This window comes from Macrotis lagotis, chromosome 5 (genome assembly GCF_037893015.1).
Source record: "Macrotis lagotis isolate mMagLag1 chromosome 5, bilby.v1.9.chrom.fasta, whole genome shotgun sequence".
In the NCBI taxonomy this organism is placed as follows: domain Eukaryota; kingdom Metazoa; phylum Chordata; class Mammalia; order Peramelemorphia; family Peramelidae; genus Macrotis; species Macrotis lagotis.
The window spans coordinates 113,021,257-113,043,533 of NC_133662.1; the positions used below are offsets into that span (position 1 = coordinate 113,021,257).

The following is a 22,277-nucleotide window of genomic DNA, read 5'->3' on the forward strand; positions in this document are numbered from 1 at the left end:
ATAGTAACTGTATCTTGAAGGTAAACAGTGTAAGATATTGGTCTATGTCCAATTTCTGCCCAGCTTTCCCATTAATTTTAACAAATAATGAATTCTTATCCCCCAAACTTAAGTCTTTACACTTGTCAAACACAATGCTACAAGTCATTTCCTGCTATAAATTGTATGTCTACTGTTTTCCACTGATCTACCTTTCTTTTTCTTAGCCAATACCAGATAGTTTTGAACTATAGTTTTTAGATCTGGTATTGCTAAACCTTCCTTCTTTACATTTTTTTTCATTAGTTCCTTTTATATTCTTGACCTTTTGTTCTTCCAAATGAATTTTGCTTATTTTTTCTAACTCAGTAAAATAATTTTTCGGTAATTAAGTTTAGGGATGGCATTGAATATGTAAATTAGTTTAGGTAAAATTCTCATTTTTATTATATTGGCCCTGCCTTCCCATGAACAATTAATTCCTCCAATTATTTAAAACATTTCTTTTGTATAAAAAGTTTGTTTCATAATTTTGTTCAAATAGTTCTTGGGAGAAAAAAGTTACATTATAACTTTATCAAATATTTAATGGGAATAGCACGTTGAGCATATTAGATTTAGTTTTATGTGTGATTATCTTTTTTTCTTATTCTACTATGTTATGGAAATGCTTATTTTAGTTCTTAAGCTCAGAAAAAAAAGAAAATGATAGTCTAAGTGTAATTTTGCAATACTAAAAGTAATATTATTTGTACATTTTTTGGGGGGTTTTTGCAAGGCAAATGGGGTTAAGTGGCTTGCCCAAGGCCACACAGCTAGGTAATTATTAAGCATTTGAGACCAGATTTAAACCCAGGTACTCCTGACTCCAGGGCTGATGCTTTATCCACTGCACCACCTAGCCGCCCCTTATTTGTACATATTTTTAAAAATTCCACTTGAACATGAAAAAAGCATAAAAGTTGCATACTCTATACACACACACACAAAAAATTTTATTGTAACTTTTTAAAGTTAATTTTTAGATAAAGCATTTTACCTCATTTCTCATGATTCTCCAAAGATTTAATGTGATCCGCCCAACAATGTTTATCTCACTCATTGTATCTGATCCATACTCATCTCTTTCAGTAGCAAATCTGTTCTCTATTTTGTCATCTACAGAATTGAAAAGACACTCCATTAGGCCATGTTCAAGCAAAAAAGTCATCCCCAATAGAATTAGGATAAATTTTTAAAATGTCTTTGGCTGGATGCAACCAATAAACTATTTCTGAACAGAGGATAGTTTACTTCTCAGTGGAAAAATTTCTGCTTAACCATGGAAACTATAATATGCAAAAATTTTATATAATTTTTTATACTCTTAAAAACAGAACCTTTTTTCTTTTACTTCTGGTCATTTTCCTTGCTTCTTTATACTCACCCCAAAATGTAGAAGTGTTCTATTTTGATAATTGTTAAATAATAATTGCTCACATTTATGTTGTACCTACTACATGTCTTAAGGTCCTGGGTTAAGTAAGCATTTTATAATTATGATCTCACTTGATGCTAACTACAAATCTGGATAGTGAGTGCTAGAATTATTCCCATTTTAAAGGTAAGAAGGCTGGTTTTAAAAAAAACGTTACATATACACACAATGGTTTATAATTTTTTTTTTTTTTTTTTTGGTTTTTGTTAAGGCAATGGGGTTAGGTGACTTGCCAAGATCACACAGCTAAGTAAATATTAAGTGTCTGAGTCTGGAGTTGAACTCACTCAGGTCCTCCTGATACCAGATTGGTGCTCTATCCACTGTGCCACATAGCTGCTCCAATTCATAATTTTTTAATGTGTATCTGCACAGATAATTTCATTTTATTCTAACAGACTCATGAGATTGTTAGAATTATTAGGTTTTTTTTGGCATATGAACAAACTATATAAGTCAAGGGGACATCAATGGGAAAAATGCCATTTAAAAATGTTTTTGGAGCAGAGACGATTTAATTTGCTTTAACCAAATTCTCTAGTGCTTATTAACCACTCTCACTGTTAGAAGTTCTTCTGTTAGAGAAGTAATTGCCATCAAAGCTGTAAGACTAATATGTAGAAGAACAAAGAATGGAATCAAGGTCCGTGTTCTTGGCAAATTGATGAGGTCAATATCAGGAATACTGCTCTGAAATCTGGGTAAAGATACTTCAGGAGACACATTTTCTGTAGTGAACTGAAAAGGGGAATAATTCATCTCAATAGAAAATAGAGTTCTGCATCTGATTTTAAGGAACAGAGATGCTTTAATAAAGTTTTCCTTCTTGCCACCAGTGTTAGTTAACAGTTAGATTTGTAATAGCACCTGGAAAACTGATAGGGCAGAAATGGAATCCCTAGATTCACTAGTAGTTATTGAAGGGATTAGCATTAAGTATCTTCACTAACAGGAGATGCTCTACTCTCCCTTAATAGGAAATTCTAATATTTAAACTATTTTAGTATCAAGGACGCAGTTCTAATTCAATGTGAAGAATCCTGTATCATGTAGGAAGGCTCATTTCATATCCTTCTTCCCAGTTAGGAAAGAAGTAAAAAAGAGAGGTTGCTATCAGGGTCAGAAACGGTGTACTTATTAAGGAAAAAATTTGAATCACTGCCTTAAGTTTTTTGATTATTAAGTTATAACCTAAGGAAAAAGGAGTCAGAATTGGATACCATCATATCTTAACCAAGATCCTTAATTTTATTTCTGATACTTTTGCCTTTCTATCACATTCATTCTGAATATTCATCCCTTGCCCCCATGGAGTGAACTGTTTGTTGCAACAAAGATTAAAAAAAAAATTCAGCAAAGACAACCAACACACTCAGCCTGCCAAATATATCCAGTACTAGACAATTCAAAGCCCCACCTCTGGGATCTTTTTGTAGTAAGTGACTGGAGTGAGATGTGAACCCAGGTCTTCTTGCTTCCTGTTTCTTTCTGCTTCAGCTTATAGAAGTCTTCTCATGATCTTCTGAATTCTTCTGATTTACTGCTTCTTATATTACAGTGATACCCAATACATTCATGGTCTATAATTTCTTTAACCATTTTTCAATTCATGAACACCTGTTTCCTTTCCTAGATCTCTGCTAACACAGAAAATGCTGCCATGACTATATTGGCATATTTTTTGTCTCTGACTTCCTGGGGGCAAAGGTCTAAGTTTTGTACTTTTTCCAAAGTAGTTCACTTTGTGAGGTGGAAAGTGTAACAATTTTTGTGCTCATTTTACAGACGAAATCATGGTTAATAACCAGCCCAAGGTGAAATAGTTATGGAAGTGTAAGAGCTAGCATGTCAACTCAGGTTTCCTGACTCTAGTCTGGTGCTTTTTTTTCACTACACTAAGCTTCCTTCTTTTATAATATGTGGTTGAAGCAAAACACCCATCTTCTTGATTCAAAAAAAATTCTATGATCAAAGAAAATTCTGATAGCAAAATAAGAAATAGAATTCATTCAATTCAATAGAACTGGCTTCTCATGAAACTCAGAAGTATTTGCTATTCTAGATTTTTACACTCACCAACTTTTCTTGTTTTATTGAAGTCATCTCTTCTCTAATTCCTATCAGAGACCAGTTTTATTACCAATTCAGCTTTTCAACCTGTTTTCTGATCTCCAAGGAGTATCTACTCTAATGTGGCGTATTAAAAGAAACTTAAATAAGTTTGATCAGAATTAGGACTTCTGAGAAATAATCTTCAAATTCAGATATTCCTTTAGACTGGTACATGAAAATAATACAATTTATGGTGCCTTTTTTTTGCCAATAGAACAAAGTTGGGAAACAGGGAAAATTTGATTTTAAGCAAAATGGCACTTTTCAATTTCTTCTTCTATTTACCTTTTAACTTGTTATACATCTAAGCTACCATAGATTCACAATACCTGGAACACGGGAGATCATCTGACATAAGTCAACACTTAATGCAGCAGCCCTCTGTAAGAGGTAGCCCCAGGAATGCATCTGAATTTCATATCCTAACAGAATATCAGGATCATACCTAAAGAAAAAGCAACAAATTATATAGGAATCAAACTAATTTAATTCTAAATATGCCTTGTATAAGAATCTGTTAAGTTCAACAAAAACTTGACTTTTACAAAATTCTGTTAAGTATAATTTTCTAGAATTTATGTACTGATAAGAAATGCTAATTATCTATGTTTTAAAATTAGGTAAACATGGATGCTTAGAGCCTAAAGAGTTACAACCAAGAACAATATTTTGCAACTGCGAACAATTCTACAGGGAAACAAACGTGCCTTTCATCCAACAAAGGATTTTCATTTCATTTCATTTTATTTTTGGTTTTTGCAAGGCAACGAAGTTAAGTGTCTTGCCCAAGGTTCAGAGCTAAGTAAGTATTAAATGTCTGAATCTGGATTTGAACTCAGGTCTTCCTGACTCCAGGGCCAGTGCTCTATCTACTGTGCCACATAGATGCCCTTAAGAATTTCTGATAAAAATGTAAGAGATGAATAAGAACTATGGGGTGAAAAAAAAAGCATCAAGAAATCAAGAAATCAAGAGAAACCTTGAAGGGTTGCATGGTAATATAGTGTAACATACTAAAATACAATAAAAGGGGGAGAAGAAAAAAGTGTACTAGGCGTTATTATCTTTAAGGTTATTGAGAGAGTTAAATTAAGAAAAATATAAAGTCTGAAAGGAGGGAGTGGGTTGGTTATTTTCTGAGAATTTAAAGAGGTGAAAGAGAATGGATGATAAAAGGAATATACTACTGTAAAAAAGAAGAACAAGTAGAGCTCGCCATTTCCTCTTAATTGGGGTTCATGAGAAAAAGGGTATACAAATATGGGGAAACAGGTATCAGAGATCACTCTTAACTGAAATGGACAAAGGAGGGCTAAACACACATTTCATGTAGAAATATGACAAACAACAGAGAAACATGTTGGGATTGGGGGGAAACAAGGAATAGGGGCGGTTTTAAAATATTGATAATATTTGAGAGGAAATAGTTGCAGGCAAAACAAACTTCTTTATTCTGAATCAGGGGAGAGGAATCAGGAGAGGGAAAGTGCAGAAGAAAAGCAAAGAATCTGAGAAAGTGTCCATCAACTGGGGACTAGCTGGACAAACTGTCATACAGACATGTTATGAATATTATTGAGCCTTAAGAAACAATGACAAAGATGATTGTAGAAAATCTTGGCTAATACGATCTGATACTGATTTGAGTGAGCAGACTCAAAAGAACTATTTTATACAAGGCAAACAACTCTGCAAAGAAAAACTTTGAAAGATTTAAGAACTTTGATAAATAAAACAAATAACCATGTCTCCAGAATACTTAACATTAAGTGTATTACCTACCTCCTCAGAGATGTGATGAACCTCAAATTGAAGAAAAAGAAATAATTTTTGGACATGGTTACTCTTTAATCATACTATATCCTATGCTAAACATCATTACCACATCCCTTTATTTTCCAAATATTTGATGCTTTAGAAAGAGAAAAAATATTAACAATTTTATTTTCACTTCATTTCAGAAATGTCCATATTTTCATATTGAAGAATAAATTAAAATTGTAACTAGTCCGAAGGGATGATTGGTTATGATAGAGTTAAGTGAAAAATAATAGGAAAGGGAGAAAGTCAGGCACTGAAACAGTTGAGAACAAAGATTGATGTGGGCCCTTGGGAAGGCTAAGGTGACAATAGTTATAAAGAGAATTCTCTGTTAAACTTAAGGCAGTTCAGCTGTGCTTCTCTATCTGAAATTCCCTTGGAAATTTCACACTAATTCTGACTTAGGTTTGAAGAATTCTTATTTTTTTAAAGGAAGACAAATTAAATGTTATAAAAATTATGTATTTTTGTTAAATTATAAGCTCAAAAGAAAGGAAAATATTTCCACAAAAGGAGAGATTATAGAATAGAGTCCACCTTGAATTAGATTTTATAATACCTTCAACACTCAGATATATTCAGTATATTTATTCTATACAGCAATTTGTTGGTGTGGCAGGTTTAATTTGGTTGCTGAGTAAGTATCTGATTGTAGGCAGATCACCAGATGATAAAATGTCTATTACACAATGTATTAAGAGGACTTATAGGAATATTAAAGACATTGTTGTAGTTGTTTAAACATGATTCTTTTAATATCAATCACTTAATATTTGAATCTTAAAAATGCCTTAAGTATTGAAGTGTCATCTTGGCTTTATTTAACTCTAATAAGAGGGACCCCAACATGAATTTTAAGAAAATGAGTATGTAGATGTGATTAGATGGCAAATTATTTCAAAAGAAAAAAAATTCACTTTTATATAAGTTAAAATGATAATTGTATAAAGTCGAGAGCACAGTTGTATTATTCAATAAGCATTTACTGAGTGTCTATCATTTGAGGGGCTTACCAAAGGAAAAGACAATGAGAAGGCAATAGAACTATGATTTGTAGGACTCTAAGGACTAAACATATTAAATAGAATCTACTTTAAGAGGGTGATTTATTGCATTCATCTTCTTTGAAAGAACCTACTGTCTGGTTGTTCATTCTTGCTTCTGACAGTGAAACTGCTTCTTTACACCAATCAAGTCTCAAAATGTTGCATTTCACTTCACTTATACTTTGTAAGCCTTCTTAGGCTTTGCATCTACTACTGAGACTTCTGTTCCCAAAATAATAAGAGATTTGGTAAGGTATAGGCTGGGTTTAGTGAAAGAGCAAGGATGATGAATAAAGCTCACACATTGAGAATGTGTTTCAAAGTGTCAGAATAGAGATCTTCCCTTACAGTTTGGTCATTTACCTCTTTCTTCTATTTGTTTTTAGGCCCAGGGATCTCCAGGTCTTAGGATACTATGGCAGGGCCTACAAAATCCTGTCTGATATCCACACCCCACCCAAAAAAAGCTAAAAACAATGACACCAGAGATTAAGCAGATCATATAGAGGCATATCTTAGAGGCAATAGACCAAACCAGTCAAACTGTTAGATAGTTTCTATGTTTTATATATATCTAAAAATTTAATGAATTAAGTTCTAATCCTTTCAGGAATCTTTACATGTAATGAAGCACTCCCTGGTCCCATGGTGGCTCTTCCATTGCCACATTACTTGCTTCCCTGTGTTTGCCCTTTGTCACATAAGGATTATACGTGGGAATATATATGCCTTTTAGCAAACAGAACCGAAAAGTTAGTGGAGGAATTAACATTTTAATACTTACATTTTTTCATCTCTTTCAACTATTCATAAGGTATTTGTCTGTTAATAAGAGCCCAAAGCTCCTTTTCACAATTTAGATTTGCCATATTTTCTTAATCACTGGTATAATTTGGGTTCTTAGAGAAAACATTTAGGAAAAATTTTGCACCTGAACAAGATAGACAGAATTCTCAATTCTGGAAGATATTCCTTCTATTGGGAAAATGCCTAATCAGAAAGGAAAAAAACTATACAACTTCTAGTGACTTTAATGGGCATATGCTGATGCACATACACATTGGTATTGATTTAAGTTCTTATGTGCCTTTGGCTAGTACTGTTGGCTGAAACAGGAGTGTGGGTACTGGAAATCTTTATATGCTGCAGACAGCTTCTCTGAAAAAAATGAAAAGCAGTGTGGATACTGTGAAGAATTCAACACAATCCTATAGCTAAAAGAATGTTACTTTAGTCTTTTTTATAGAATCAATGGATAGTAACAGTTTTGATGTGTCATTTAATTCAATTTATCATTTTGCAGAAAACACTTCTCTTGGTTTTCAAAAAAATATTTTTTTAGGCCATATGGCTCAGTCTAAGCCCAGCCCCCATGATATTTTTTTCTCTGTGCATAATACCACTTCGGTATTTTTCTTTTTGGTGGGAAACTATACTTTAAATATAACCAGATAAAGTATAAATAAGCTAACTTTAAATAGTTTAACTAACTAAAAAGCAATCTAAGCAACTTAAGGTAACAAAATGCTTAAGCTAAAGTAATAATTTAAATAACTTCAGCTTCTAAGGGGGTATTTTCCAGTTTGTCTAAGGTTGTTAAATGATTAAATGTTAAACCAAGGAATGAAGAGAAACCTTAAATTAATGAACAATGGAAGGGTTTTTTTTTTTAGGATTTTGCAAGGCAAACGGGGTTAAGTGGCTTGCCCAAGGCCACACAGCTAGGTAATTATTAAGTGTCTGAGACTGGATTTGAACGCAGGTACTCCAGACTCCAGGGCTGGTGCTCTATCCACTGTGCCACCTAGCCACCCCCTAGAATGGAAGTTTTAATAAAGACTTGAGATGTCCAAGATTAGTAAGAATTATTATCTTGATTGGATTTGAGGAATGCCTATCAATTTGGGGATGGCTGAACAAGTTATGGTATATGAATGTTATGGAGTACTATTGTTCTTTTTTAAAATGTTATTTATTTATTCATTAATTCATTCATTAATTTATTTTTGCAAGGCAAATGGGGTTAAGTGACTTGCCCGAGGCCACACAGCTAGGTAATTATTAAGTGTCTGAGGCTGGATTTGAACTCAGGTACTCCTGACTCCAGACACGGTGCTCTATCTACTGCTCTACCTAGCCTCCCCTGGAGTACTATTGTTCTATAAGAAAGGTTGGACTCTGGAGAAACATGGAACAAGTTACAAGAACTGATGCTGAGCGAAGGGAGCAGAATCAAGAGAACATTGTACATTAACAACACTGTGAGATGAACAACTCTGAGGGATGGAGAGAGCTAGGACAACCCTAGGAGACCTCTTATGGACAATGCTATCCATATCCTGAGGAAGAAAAACCAAATTAAATCAAACCAAAAAAAACCCTACAGAATATGAATGAACATTACATTCACTTTTTTTTTTTAAGGTTTCTGCAAGGCAATGAGGTTAAGTGGCTTGCCCAAGGCCACACAGCTAGGTAATTATTGTCTGAGAACGGATTTGAACCCAGATACTCCTGACTCCAGGGCCAGTGCTTTATCCACTGTGCCACCTAGCTGCCCCTACATTCACTTTTTAAAAATATCTCTTATGTTTTTCTTTCCTATCATTTTTTTTTATTTCCCTTAATCCTAATTCCTCAAACAGAAAATGACTAATCTGTAAACCTGCAATACACAAATATATATATGTACAATATTCACAAAATTGTTTGCTGCTGAGAGGGGGTGGGTGGGTATAAGGAAATTATATAACTTAAAAATATGTACATGTGTGTGGATGAATGTTGAAAAACTTTCATAACATGTAATTGGAAAAATAAAATATCAATTAAAAAAGAATTACAATCTTGGAGTATACATGGTTATTTTTATTATCTTCCTCGTGTTTTTCTGTTAATAACCATTAACACAAACTATTAAAGTGAAATATTGTATTATAAGAGTAAGTTTAACAAATATAGATCATACTGCTGATGGAATGCCTCTGAACTTATTCCACTCATTTTGGAAAACAATTAAGAGCTATGCCAAAAAGTCATTAAAATCTGCATATCCTCTGCCCATGAGATACCTCTCTTACTAAGCCTATAATAACCCAAAGAGATCTATGAAAGAAGAAAAAGACCCCCTACATACACAAACATATTTATAATCATTTTTTTGTAGTGTCAAAGAAATGGAAAGCGAGAGGATGTCAATCAAGTAGGGGAATGGTTGTATAAATTCTGTTATATGATTGTAATGGAATACTACTGTGCTATTAGCAATGATAAAAGGGATGAATTCAGAGAAAACTTGTATAAACTGATGCAGAATGAAGTGAGCAAACCAGGAAATAATTTAAGCAAAAATGACACTGTAAAGCTACAAAATTTAGAAATACTTAAAAATTCTGATTGGTGCAATGAACAATCATGATTCTGGAGGACTAATGATGATTTATGATACACACTTCCTAAGAGAATGATTCAAGATGTAGAAGGAAATATATATTTTTATACACGGACATTATGGGAATTTGTTTTGCTACAATGCATATTTGTTAAAAGGTATTATTTTTCTTTTTAAATTGGGACTGGAGGGAGAGAAAATAAATGTTTGGTAATTTGAAAAAATAAAAAAAAAGAAAACCTGCGAGAAATAGCCATTTGTAATAATACTTCATAGACAATATACAAAAACTCTCCAAATTATAAGCAGGTTATGGTCTAATAATTTGTAAATTGGAGATATGGCATTCAGAATGCATTACACATTAGAAAAACTTCATAAAATACTGGTTAAATACTTATGTTAATCTTTGTTTAGTTTTCTACAGAAGTTTAGAAGAAACAACAACAACAAAAAAATCAATTTCTTATTGAATCTATAGGAAAATGAATAGAGTCCAAACTGAGAAATAAGAAAGTTTAGAAATATCTCTTTCCCTACACCATGAGACTCAGGCTTGTGTCCTTGTGCCTTTACTCAGGAAATATTAAGGATTCTTGTGTTCCTTGTTCTCCAGACAAGCAGAGACTCTTTTCTTTTCTCATTACAAAGGTAGGAGGATCTGACTTTAAACTCCTTTTACTCCCCCCCTGAAAACATATTCCACTCCTCTTCCCATTTCTCTCCAGAAGTCATAGAACTTTAGCCATATATGGCATTTGTCTATAAAGGATGTTAGTGAGTTGGATGATTTTTTTTCATGGTTTCCAGGATTATTTAAATTTGATAGAATACTATAGATGCCAATTGTTTTAATCAAAACAGAAATGAAAAATACAGAGCGAAAAAAATTAGATGTTAATTAAAATCTTTTCACAAGATTGCTGATTAAATAGTAACCAAATTGAGACTGAATTCTGAGCAAGGGAAGTTTTGATGCTTAAATTTAGTAGAATTGTTTTTATTCCTTAGAAGAGGTGGCATTTCTTGAATAATTAAAACATTTCTAGACAATGTTTAGAATTTTTTCTGTTGCTTCTGCAAAGCATTCTTTAAGAATCCTTCATACAACTTTTGCTGCCATCATCTTTTCTTTTAGGCCTATTGGATACTTTGTGATATATGTAGAAAGCACTGTCTTTTTAAGATGGGAGCAGCAAAGGCTGCTGAAAGGGACAAAAAAGTACTTTTCCATAAAAAAGGATGGAATAAATTAACTTGGGAAGGGTACATTACTCCTTTAATGAGTGAATAGGCTAGTGGCTATAAGACACAGAAAGCCACCTTTTGTTTAATTAAAACTATTAAAAATCCATATGCAGAGTGTCGTGGTCTCAGAAAATATGTAATTTGTTTATTAGAAGGGGCATAAAATGAAAAAAATTATGCAAAAAGCTGCTCCTTGCTTATGTGAAAAGTTTTATAACTAAAAGGGACAGAAAAATAGTTCTCATAGACTAGACATTTATAAAATGCTAGTGTATTTCTGTGGGGGGGAGGGAAGTAAGACTGGGGGGGAAAATTGTAAAACTCAAATAAAATCTTTAATAAAAGAAAAAAGAAATATAATGCAAAACATACGGAAAAAAAAAATACTAGCGTAAGGAAGCCCAGAATGTTGACTGGACAAGTCTGAGGACTGAGAAATGGTCAAGGATGTAGGGCTTCAGAGTCCCTCATTGTCTCTGCATGTAACTGTTTTGAAGGCTTTCTACAATGCTAAAATTGTATTTTATTTAAATAATAAATCAAACAGCTATTTGGAGACTGTGAGATGACCTATAAGGTGTATTAGTTTTATAACAGAAAGGGAAATTACTGAAAACCAGGAAGATGTGATTGAAGCCATTAGAAATAATGAAAAGCCTGAGTGGGCAGTGAAGAGAAGGCAAATGCAGAGGCCAGAGGAAAAACCGAGCTGTGACAGGAAAGCCAGAGCACAGCGCTCTGCAACAGGGACTGTCAGGAGGAGCCAGATGACAGGTGAAGTCGTCCTGCTCATTTCAGCCAGTGCCCTCTAGCACTACCTAGAGTTGGAGAATGGAGAAGCCTTTCAGACAGGCACACTGCTCTTTATTGTCCTCTATGGTTTCAGAGAAAAGCAGAAAGGAGAAATGAAGGTTTTGAGCTGCTATTTCCTTAGACCAACCGGCTGGTAAGGGACAGGATGCTGCACAAATGTGGTGAGTGGGAGAGCTGGCTAGGTTTGTTTGCAATCCCTGAGAGAGTCTAGCTTAATAAACTTTTTTTATTCTTTGGCTTAAAGAATGGTGAGATAAAAGAATTTGAAACTGCTGTATCAGATTGAGAGAGGGTTTGGCCAGTGGCAAAGTGAAGACAAGAAGAGAAGGCAAAAGAAAAATGGTCCTGGAGTGCACAGACCAATGACATCACAGGATGCCGTTCAATTACAAATTCTCCTGAACACGCGGGTTCTTCTTATTTGGGTGCCTCCCTGCCATATTTCTCTAAGTATGTTTCTCTTCTACTGGACAGATACTATGTACATTTGTGGATGTGGGTGACCCAGGCTTATGTGTAGATTGCAATGTATTAATTATTCTTGCCTTTACTTTATAGTGAATACCCGTGATAGATTAATTTGTGATTTTCCTTACTGTTAAGAAAATAATTACACTTAAGATTTAATGTCAACATCATTGTGAAGGGCTGGTTTTGTATAAATGGAAGAGCCCAGTGGAGACTTGAGAACCAGAATGGTGAGGTTAGGGGAGGGGAGGAAGGTATTCCACTCCAACTGGGAGGAAGACTTATGGTGTTGGGGTTTTTCTCTGGAAATATAGACTTGCCAGTCTGAGGAAAGGTTGGGGTGAGTGAGTCAGCTCAGAGAGTGAGTGCAAGGCCCACATCCTGGGAAAGGATTTTATTATGAGGGTTTGGTTCAGGGATATATCAACCATGCATTACTTGTGGGAAGATGAGGTCCAAAGTTGGTGGTTTTTTTTTAAAATGGCTTATGTACTTTTTAGTGCCCTCAAAACAATGATGACAAGTCAGAAGAGAAACAGAACATAGTAATAGTCTTATTCTGACACAGGCACACTGACTGTCTGGGAGATAAGTTGAAGAAAATAATCATAACATACATTTTTCAGATTAACAAATATTTTTTCAATAAGAACCTGACAGAGCTATTCATAAGACAAGGGTAACATCTAAAACAATACCTTTTAATTATATTTACTATCTCTTGGAAAAGTGCCTTTTCATCAGCAGCATAGGTGACTTCTAATTTTGTAATTCCAGAACGAATAAGTAATGGAGTCTGGTTTCTGACACCTGGAAAACAAATAAAATATGTCACTTTGTAAGTTCTTTGAGATTTACTTTAAAATAAAATTACCAGAACCTCCTCATTTTAATAATCTTTTCTAAAATGAAAATATCCATTTAAACAAAATTCTTAATATATGCAATACTATATATTTCTAATTCTATGAAAACAGAATTCTATGAATTCATTATTACATCCATTTTACATATTTTCCTTCCTATTGAGTGAGTGCAGTGGCTATACAGATGGTATGTAACCAATATGTAAAACTGTAGAGAAACAATTCAGTGCTCTCCAAAATAATTTATAATGTAGATAATGTGTATTTAGACTTAAAATACATATTTTCATGAAAACATGAAAAAGATAACATATTTAATGAGCTTTTTATAGTAATTTTCAAAACCAGATTATATAAGCAGCATAATCCAGTACATAAATGTATTGTGTGATATAAAGCAGACAAATAATACTTTAGTGGGTATAGTATGTCATCTGCAGGCCCTAATATTCATGTATGTAGACAGGGATACAGTGTTTTCAATTTGGATTTTTTATATAGTATTTTTAAGTAATCGGTTACATAGTCACTCTACTAAAATCTTAATATTCTGAAGTTCTCTACCTTTACTAATAATTAAATAAGCATGCTAAAATTGTGGCTTAAAATTTAATTATGGGCGTCTAAAAGCACAAATTTTTCAATTAGCTTACCATTTTAAAGGGTAAGGAGCAGATCTTCAACAGTGAGAGTCCCTCCTTTTGGGAGTCCTTCTAAAATTCAAGTATTGCTTAGGCCATATTTTCATATTTCTAAAGTTATGCAATAAATTAAAGTTAATAGTACCTTGGCTGGAGATTGTGCTGTCTTTATCAATTACGATTGCACCTGTGAGTTCTGTTTTATCTGTATCTGGAAGTGCTGTATCTGATGAGACAGAATAGAATAAAGCACATATAGGATCAAATTCAGGATCTGGCTCCAGGTCTCGTCTGGTTCGAGCATGCAACTCCACACTGATGAGTGTCAGATTTTGGATCTACAAAACAGAAACAAGAAATGTGTTCATCACTAAGTCATACTGACATGTTGAAAAATGTTGATGGCGTTGAAAAAAAGGCATATAAGAAGAACTGAGAAACCCTAATATACTATTTTTGCATTTTGATTTATATATATATATATATATACACAGCATGTATTTGTTAATTGTTAATGTATATAAAGAGCTTTGCAAATTTTTAATTGTTATATAATAGAAATATGCACATATACCCATAATTCCTTTTCCCCTACTCCCCCAAAATGTCCATCCCTTGTAGCAAAGAATAAGAAGGAAAACAGCAGCTTAATAAATTAACCAGCATATCAATTGAGTCTGATATTATCATATTTTCCCCAAAATAAGACTGTCTTACATTAATTTATGTTCCAAATGACACATTAGGGATTATTTTTAGGTAATTTCTGGAGATACCATTATTTCATCTATTCTTCTCTCTGTAAGGATGCTCTTCATGTCTTTAGAGTGGTCAGTGCTGGCTGAATCCCAGACTAGCAGACCTCTCTGACCACCACACAAAACAAGTGGCAGCATTAATCCAACCCCTGTCCTTATAAGTGCTTGTGAACACCAGGCTTCTTTTGGTTTCAAGAACAAATGTCTGAAACATGTTCAATCTTTCTTGCCCTTAGTGATGATTAGAGGTGGGTTTTTTCCCCAGACTTATTGGGTGCACATGTTCGATCTGTTCTCTGGTCATTCAGCAATAAGTTTCAAGTTTAGCTGTAAGTTTCAAGTTCAGCTGTTTGCATAGACAAAGGCAACCACTTGGGTATTTACAAATAATTATAATTTATATTATCATTTTAAGTATTAATGTCAATAATATTATTTATTTACATGTGATTATATAGTAATATTATTATTTTATAATTCAATACAACCATCGTGTTACAACAGATGTACTAAATGTGTCCATCTGGTTGACGATCTTAACTGAGGTTTAGTTTTGGGGTAGGGCTTATATTATGAACATTCTGGGAAAAAAAAAATCATGCTAAGTCTTATTTTCAGGGAAATATTCTATACTCAAAGATCCTTAGCTCTGCAGAGGAAGGAGACTAGTGCACTCTCTTATTTTTATTCTGGGACCATAATACCTTTGTTTTTCAAGTTGTTTCTCTCTTCTCCTTCCCAGAGAGCCATAAATATTATAGATTTTTTTTCTTCCAGTTTTTGCAGGGTAATGGGGTTGTGACTTACCCAAGGTCACACACACACACTAGACAAGTAGTAAGTATTTGTGGTTGGATTTGAACTCAGGTCCTCCTGACTTCAGAGCTGGCAATCTATCCACTGCTGCTACCCAGCTGTTCTAACCCATCACTATTATAAAAAAACTTAAAAAATTTCAACAAATCAACATAAAAACTTTGAAATCATATACCAAGTTTCCCACCTCTGCAAAGAGTGGGGGGAGGTGTTTTCTCATTTCTTCTTCATACCAAAGTATCTTCTTTATAATTTTACAATATTCATTTTTTGATTATTTTATAGTGGTTATTCCTTCCATATACATTGTTTTAGGCATTATATATAGTTTATTTAGCCCTTTGCTTAATTCATGTTGCAATAGTTTATGAGGATCTTTTTATATTTCTCTACTTTTATCAAATTCATCATTTCTTATAGCATAGTATTAGTTCTTATTTTTGTGGACGATAGTTATTTAGTCATTCCCCATTGACATTTCTAATTCTTTGGGACTACAAAAAGGGTTACTATAAAAATTTACAGTATGATTTTCTTGAGGCACAATCTGAGTCAAAAGGTATGGACTTTTTTTTGTATATTTATTTGCATAGTTCTGAACTACTTTCCAGAAAATGACTAATTCATAGTTTCACAAAATGCAATAGTGTGCCTGTCTTTCCACAATGTTTCTTTTATTTTTGTTTTCTTTGCTCATGTGCTGGATGGGGTTGTTTTGATTTATATTTATAATTTGGAGCATTCTTTCATATGGTTGTTAATACTTTAGAGTCTGTCAAGACTTTTTGGTTTTATATATTGGTTTTAATTGCTTAAATAGAACAAACCCTTATCAGAAATATTTGATGTAAAGGTCTTTTTCCCTAGTTGATTACTTTCCTTTCTTATCCTAGATGCATTTAGTTTGTGCAAATTCTTTCTGATTTCATGTAATAAAAACTATTTTGTCTTTTGTAATTGCCCCTCTTCCTCATTTGGATAAGAGTTGATTTGACTCATTGTTGCTAATGGTATATAAACTGCCTTTAAAAGAATTTAATGGAATGTGTTTAAAACAAAAGACAACATTTTGATAAATGTGATATAATTGTCAAAAAAAAGTAATGTGAACTTAGGTTACACTAATATTTAGTGTGAAATGTCCTGAGTAATCTAGATAATAATTCATTTTCTCTGCAGGTGGCTCAATTCCTCCCAGTTTTATTTTGATAGGGACATTAAAAAGCTAGATTATGTCCAGAGGAAGGTGAACAGAGAGATATCTGAGAAATAGTTGGAGCTATTGATATTTAAATTGGAGAAAAGACTAAACCACTGGTTCTTAAAGTCAGAAGAAAAAAGGGAGAATATATGCTAAGCTCAGCTCCTTATGTGGGAGGAAAGTAGGTGGAAAGAGCTGCTCCATCAGTTCCTAAATCTGGCCACTAGGTGCCTCTTAGATGATGTTCTAAGGGCTGTCCAAAATGCAACTGCATGGTGATTTTATGTGAGGGGTGGGGTGGGAAGACCCTATAGGTTTACTAAATGCTTTAATAAATGAAGCCAAGCTACCACAGAGCTCTCACTCAAATGACAAATCAAAATTCTACTGTCTACTGTTTCAATAAAAACTTTTAAAAGTAAAGTTGGATGGTCCTGTTCTAATTAATACTTGAGGAAAGAACCAAAAAGTTTTCCCTAGTAAGGTGGACAAATATGTATAACATCTAAATTGGGATAATGAAAATTGATAAAATTAACAATTAGATATGAAAATGAAAAATTAAGTTTTTAAATAGGAGGAAAAGCAAAAAAAAAAAATCTATGCCAGGGTCCAGTTGGCCAAAGGGAGATAAATTTTGTTAGATCAGTATTCAGTACTTGAACAAATACACCGTTTAGTTTTGAGTTAGAATTATAAGCAAAAATGTTATGATGACCAACGGATTCAATGGTTCTAGAATTTTAAATTCTAAGTGGGAAAGAAAACACATTACAGGAAGCTGTATAGTACAAATAAATATATAGTCAAGAAATATGGATTCTACTTTCAACTCTACTGCTTGCTACTTATATGAATTTGGCTAGTTACTAAGCATTATTTGGCTTTCAATTTCATTATATGCTTAAGACAGGTCTCATATAGATCTATGAAAAAACTGATCACTAAGATTTTTTTCCAGCTCCATTGTTCTATGGTTTCAAGTTCAAATATTAAGTTATAAATGAAAATGAATCTGATGACTCCCTTATAAATTATTTATCTTCCTTGTTTTTTTGAAGATTGGTATGACTCCAGGAAAAACAGTGAAACAAAACCAGTGCCTTCAGTTCCATCAGATCCTTAATTCAAACTAAGGTGCAAATGGCTAATAACAGAAATATATTAACATCCCAAAATATTTGAATTTTGCAGGGATCACAGTATTAAGCTAAAGGGACAAAGCCATAACCAGCAAGGCATTAGTGAATCAGTATAAAGTAAGGGGAATTTTTCAAATTTGGTCACTTGTCCAGCACTTCTAAAACTTAATCTGTCTATACTTTTGGGGTTTGTGTAAGATGGCTGATGAAAGCCCCAATTATATTACTACACATATATTAACAATTTATTGTTGCTATCTGCTTGAAATCTACTCATAGTACAATAGCTGATTGAGTGGCTGTTATAGTGATCAATTAGAGGAAATCTACTCAGGTATTTTAATCTAATTCCTACAATATCTAATAACAAATTTGAAAACTAGATTTAATGTGCTGGACTTGGATTTGTTGACTGGATTTAATGTGCATTAACAGAGTGATCTTAATCTATGAAATAGAACCTGACTTGGTGATCCTGAATCAGTAAAAAGGTGTTTATTACATACTTATGTGTACAAACCAAAAACAAGGCAGTTCCTGCTCTTAGGAACTCATATTCTAAAAGGGGGAGACAACAAGTTTCAACAGCAAATCAGATGGAAAAGCCTGGTGCTACTTGGGGTACAACACCAAGAATGGAAAGCATTATTCTTAAATGTCAGTTCTCTGAACAACACAGATCTATTTCTGATACTGAACAAATTGATAAGGCTGACAACTTTGGTGGTGACCATCTATGGAAGCTGAGGAGGTGAGAGGGTGTCAAGTGATATCTCCACCAAGGTTGTTCCTTGTACAGTGGCTATGGCAGCTGGACTGATGGCACAAGGGCTGGTGGTCTGGGGGTACTCCTATTCCTGGGATTGTTGGGCAAACTTGCACATTGGTGGTAGTTGGTTAGTTGCTGGCATTTGTAGTATCTGGGATGCAGGGTCCCTTTTGAGCTTGCAAGGCCCAGCCTAAACATACTATCTCACTAGCACTAGGTTCCAACTTTGGAATAAATAGATAATAATTCTAATGTAGAATGCCCACTAGGGAGTTTTAAAATGTCATTTAGCTTTTTAACATATTTTAGTCTTTTTAAATTGGTTTTAGTAGTGAAGGATTCATCCTTATATGACAGTAGAATCAATCCATTTGGACTCAAAATTTCAAGCTCTATCTTGTTAAATCAGGCAACTTAAAAATGGAGTCAGCAAGAACAGCTAATTCGGACCCTAAAATCCAGATAAGACACTACAAATTTGTCTCAACAGTGAAATACTGCTTCTAAGATGTTTCTCTTTTAAATATGGATTCATTATAATAGTAAGGAGTATTCTATGACTTCACTGACTAGATATTGCCTCCAAAGGTTTGGACATGAAACTCATCTGTGAAGTCTAGTCTCTATCCATCCATAAATCCTCCCTATATGAATTACACATTGGGTTTGAGGTTTTCCTTTAGTTTTTTTGACTTTCTATGGAAACTATTACTGGGATAATGCCTTTGCTCTTCCTGTATAACTAACTCATCTCCTTTTCTTATTATACATATGTGCATATGCATGCTCTGGATGATAAAGTTAGCACTTCTTGAATTCACTACTGTTCTACTGTTGGTAATATGCTATAGCCTTCTCCAACTACGCATATCTCCATTGCCTTTGGGATTGCCTTCAATGTTGATTCTTTTGAGAGTGTTATGTTTAATACGTGCAGCCATTTCAAACCACTGCATGAATATTGGTATTCAAATTAGGTTTTAATTTCAGGAATATCACAGAAAATGCAATTTTCCAAACACAATCCCATTTATTTCCATTTAGGCAATTTTGGGTCAAGTTCACTTTCTATTTAGTTCCAGTTCATACAGATATGCTAATAGATTGCTCATTCAGATATATGTCAATAGCCAGAACACCAGATACTCTTTCTTTGTTTCTCTCCTGTGTGGATGGTTAGGCAAAAATAATTTTTAGTGGCCATAGATTTTTGTTATTAAGGAGGTCCTGCAGTATTTTAGAGCCTGATGGAATCAGCACAATATCATCCCCAAAGAGAAGTATTTGGAGGACTTTCATCACCTACAGAAAATTCTTCCACTTCAACTATGCACAGGATACAATGAATGGTCGTGGCTAGTAACTTGAGTTTGCACAGACCTCCATGTCTTTTGATTTGTATGACAGGGATAGACAGGAGATCAATAAACAAAATTATTTCTATGGTTAGATTTACCAAGGAATCTTAGATGATCTTAGTGTATTCAAAAGGCATACCCTGTCAGAGGACAACTTTTAAGAATGCATTTTGTTTTAGCAAGTTTTGCCTTAACAATGAACAATAAATAACAGTGAAATCTACTATGTTCTCTTTATTTTATTCAATTATTTGATAATTAAGATGTGTGCTGCCGTAGAACATCATTTGTGAAAATTTGCCTCTTTCATTTTCGTATTTTCACTGAGAATATCCTGGATACATATATAGAGAAGATTCTCCTAAGAATTTTATAAATGAGAAATAAAGCATAGTGATGGGTGTGTCTTGAAAAATTATTCCTCTTCTACTGTCAATGCTTTCCAAATTGTATTGCCTTCAGCATGGATTTCTTCTGCGTCCTTGTTCTGGTTCAGGTACTCTTGTTGACTTCATTTTCTCAAGTGACAATTCCATTTCCTCATTTAACACAATTATAGATTAAAACACTAAAAGTCCTTTATGATCTGGTTATAGTTGGGCCTCATTCTAAACTTTATGTAGATTTTCTTTCCTCTCCACTATGTCTTGCTGTTTCATATAGTTAGATTATTAATAATCTTTCATTATCTCCCTCTGTAATATTTTGTAAATGAGTTTATGATCTAAATCTTCTTTGACTGTCATGTCTTTTTTGTTTGGAAAGGAGATTAAAGTGTTTTCAATGCTAAGGTTGTTTGTATGTTCTTTTTGCTTTTGTGTTGTGGTGATTATTTTATGTTAAGCTAAATCAAATGTTTAGAACAATTTTTTTCCTTTATTCCTTTCCAATATCTTTTTTACTTTACTTCTTGACTTTTACATCTACTCATTAATAAGTCCACGGTCTGAACCATGAATGCAACTGACTTGGAAATGACACTGATATTGATAATTAGATGTTTAAGAAAATGGTCTGTTTCCTTTGTTGTGATATTGCTTGAAGCACCAACTGCAGTACCTTCCAATCTTTTTTCACAATATATAGAGCGACGTTTCTGAATAGTCTAAAATCTTCCAACTCCTTTTTTTCTTAATTCTAATCTGAATTTTTCATGTTTTTCACGATCTTTACTATATTCACCTTTGCCCAGAATTCATTAATTTGGAAGCTCTTGTTCTTCAAAGAACATTGAACTACTTCACCTTATGAAAAAGGAACTAGTAAATTACGATTATCATCATGGTGGTCTTTTTGCTTATGTTTATATCAAGAGCACTGAAAGATGAGATAACCAAATAACTAGTGAATTGTCTTGTTGCTTTTATCGACAAGTTGGTCATAGATAAAGATCTCATATTTAAAGCTGTTGATCCAAAACTCTATGATTCCTAGTTACCTCAGCCCCCTTTTATAATATTTTGCTACCCAAAACAACAGAAGTAGAAAGGGGCAACTCATGGCCATTTTGCATTTTCCTTTATTTTAGTTTGTCATGGTCAAAGAATTCACATTGTGATAATTACACCAGTATGGTGGTAATGATGAGCCCATCTGTATTTAGTTAGGTTAGTTCTTGTAAAGTGAATCCAATCTATCACTGGAACCATAATTAAAACCTTTTCAGATTATTGGAACTGGCAGAGCTTGTGGTTCATTGAAATTGCTTTTAAGGAACCAGATCATCTCTATGCCATTATAGGCTCTAAAATAGTGCTTTTTTTTGAAGGAACAGTTAAGTATAAGAACAAAAAAAATACAGACCAAAAAAGACAATCTCATATTACCATATCCTTCCTAAAAACAAAAGAAAACATGCTATCTTACTTAGTATTAGGAAAAAATTACCTCATGTAAGGCTTTTGCTTCTTGTAGGTTTTGCACACTGACTTTGAAACCATAAGTATTGTTTAAAGTTGGTCCTTCAATCTGGGAAGTTTCTTTCTTTGGGGTGTTTACAGCTGTAAACTGATTCTATCAAAAGAAATACATACAGCCAGAAAAAATAATGTTACTTTTAAAAATGACCATTTTTATGCTCTTTGTATATTTAATGATATTATTGACTGAAGTCATCCTTTAAGTCATCTTTCCAAGAAGAATCCATCTTTGTTTTATTAACAACCTTTTAATGTTAGTAAATTCAGATACCAAATTTGGGCATGTCCAAAAATGTTTGATATCATCTATGAGCAAAACATGTATTGTTATCCCAGAAAACAATCCAAAAACTAAGTAGTCTCATTTGAAGTTGATATTTACACATCACAAACATTCATCTTGACCTTTTGAGAAGCATAATAATCGAGTCAATAATTTTGCATCCAATTTT

General features: G+C 33.5%; 1 protein-coding gene across 3 annotated transcripts in view; it reads right to left on the reverse strand.

Moving 5' to 3' along the window:
* REV3L (REV3 like, DNA directed polymerase zeta catalytic subunit) overlaps positions 1-22,277 on the reverse strand; it is a 244,142-nt gene that overhangs the window by 70,001 nt on the left and 151,864 nt on the right. For all 3 annotated transcript variants that reach the window (XM_074187375.1, XM_074187376.1, XM_074187377.1), the window contains exons 16-20: positions 21,794-21,919; positions 14,008-14,200; positions 13,054-13,165; positions 3,898-4,013; positions 1,019-1,137 (exon numbers count right to left, since the gene is read on the reverse strand). In XM_074187375.1, coding sequence (XP_074043476.1) covers positions 1,019-1,137; positions 3,898-4,013; positions 13,054-13,165; positions 14,008-14,200; positions 21,794-21,919 — 666 coding nt within the window. The remainder of the gene's footprint in view (positions 1-1,018; positions 1,138-3,897; positions 4,014-13,053; positions 13,166-14,007; positions 14,201-21,793; positions 21,920-22,277) is intronic.